The 1,958-nt window shown below is 42.6% G+C and overlaps 1 protein-coding gene across 1 annotated transcript; it reads right to left on the bottom strand.

Annotated features, from left to right (window-relative positions):
- Positions 1-500: 500 nt before the first annotated feature.
- LOC137940672 (elongation factor 2-like) lies at positions 501-953 on the bottom strand. Its single transcript, XM_068785818.1, has one exon. It carries the CDS (start codon positions 951-953, stop codon positions 501-503), a length of 453 nt encoding a protein of 150 aa, XP_068641919.1.
- Between the last annotated feature and the right edge of the window lie 1,005 nt (positions 954-1,958).

Here is a 1,958-nt window from a genome sequence, read left to right as displayed (position 1 = left end):
GGAATGCGCCAAGTTTCAGAAATGGCTTGCGGACAAAGGTAATACAACCTCATTTGTTTGTTATGAATCTAATATGGTTAATGTGTTATGGTCCCAAATCTGACACAAGGATTCGTAAGGAGGAAGAAGAAAAAACGAAGATCAAGCCAAAGGAAAGCTTGAAAACCCTAGAACTCGTAAGGAGAGCTCCAAGCCTGTTTAACCTAAAATCAATGCTTATCTTTCTCATTACTCCTACCCCTTAAAAAGGGTTTACCTTTACTGGGTTTAACATAAAATATTAAAAAATAACCCCTATAAATAAAATATTCCAAAAATACCCTTGTGGCCTAAAACTGAAATAAAATAATTAAATATTAATGCTATTGCGAGCATAAAATTACACCCCCTGGAAGAACGAGCTTGTCATCAAGCTCGAAAGTAGGGTCTGTCTGCCAACGTCTCCACTTGTGCGCAAGAAGCATCAGCAGCGCTGTGTCTTCCCTCTGGACGCCCCAATGCTAGAGCATAAGTCGATGGTGTGTGGAAGGAGACTTGCGTATTACAGTCTCACCGAATGAAACAACTGGAGGAGAAACAATGATTTCAGCTCCACCCATGAAGTAATCTTGCAAATTCTTAAGGCAGATCTCAAGGTGGAGTTCTTCAGCTCCTGCTACAATATTTACACCACCCTCAGTCCGAGTTGCAGGAATGAACTGATCCCATCCAACCAAAGACTCTGTTTGGCCACAAGGAACAACTTTAGCAGACTCCACCGCTGTCCCCATCCAAATGACAGTTCTCTGGACGTTGTGAATATATAAATCATCCTGCGGGCCCAATGCATAAGTTCGGCCCACATTGCTGACCTTCATACCAGTGCAAACCTTACCAGGAAAGCTTTTCCTTGGAAACCACTGAATCTCTGTCCCTTTGGCTTTCCCCAAACTGGGTTCCACCTCATCGATCATGTGAGTAGTTTTGACCAATACATTATTTGTAAAATAGGGATGGAGATAAAAAAAGTCCAGCTTGCTGCCCTAGGTTTATCAATCCTAGACCACTTGATATCTTCCAAATAGTTAAGAGCCCCTTCACTAATGGGACATGCAGTAAGTACAGACATTACCGTCACTGCTGCTACTAGTTTCTGAATAATCAGCATTGCTTGTAGCAGTGGCACTGTTGGCAACACTGAATTCAGCAGTGCCACAGCAACAAAATCAGGAGCACCCAATCGTCTTCCCTGAAGGATTTCACCCTATAATTCAGAGAAGATCGTTGTCATCTCCTCAGCAATCTTTGGATCCTTGTTGTAACTCTCATAGCAACGGCCCCATCTGGGGTCTCTGCAAACAGCCATACAGAGAGCAAAAACGTACTGAATGCCAGTGGTCGTGACTTCCAAAACAGCTACTTCTCCACTCATCTTCACAAACTGAGGATCCAAGTTCTGCTAGGACAGGTTCACCCCTTGGAACATGTCTACAGTCACCTTATTAATCTGCTCAACCCGTCCCTTCAATGCCATCTCCCTTTCTGATTTCATCTGGGCCTTCCCAACATGCCACTCTTTGTCATCAAATTGTTTTCCATTAAACTCCTCAACAGCTAGAGCAACATCTTCGGCATTCTCAAAGTAAACAAATCAAAAATATTGGGATTTCCCATCTCCTTCCCTCATTACTATAGCGCTTGTAGTGTTTCCATACTCGCCAAATATGGTCATCAAATCTTCACCCTTGTCCTGAATACCCAACAAAATGGCCTCACAATGCCTTTTAGAACCCCGAATTGACCAATTGGACTTACTATCCCGCGAATCTTCTATCATAGCAGTGCCTTTAGAAATACCTTGTATGAGAGCATATATACCACTCAACACATTTCTCAAGTTCATTGCATGAGGTCTCTAAAATTTTTGAGTTGAAAATTGAGAATCCTTGCTCGACTCCTTCCCTCCAACAACAAGATCT

The sequence above is a fragment of the Aristolochia californica genome, unplaced genomic scaffold (assembly GCF_029961685.1).
Source record: "Aristolochia californica isolate CCGP_79_NKW_82.1479 unplaced genomic scaffold, dmAriCali1.0.hap1 SCAF_9, whole genome shotgun sequence".
In the NCBI taxonomy this organism is placed as follows: Eukaryota; Viridiplantae; Streptophyta; class Magnoliopsida; order Piperales; family Aristolochiaceae; genus Aristolochia; species Aristolochia californica.
This window is presented reverse-complemented; position numbering and strand designations above follow the sequence as displayed.

Coding starts and splice junctions, on each gene's coding strand:
- LOC137940672 (XM_068785818.1), bottom strand. CDS start 953: ATGATCGATGAGGTGGAACCCAGTTTGGGGAAAGCCAAAGGGACAGAG.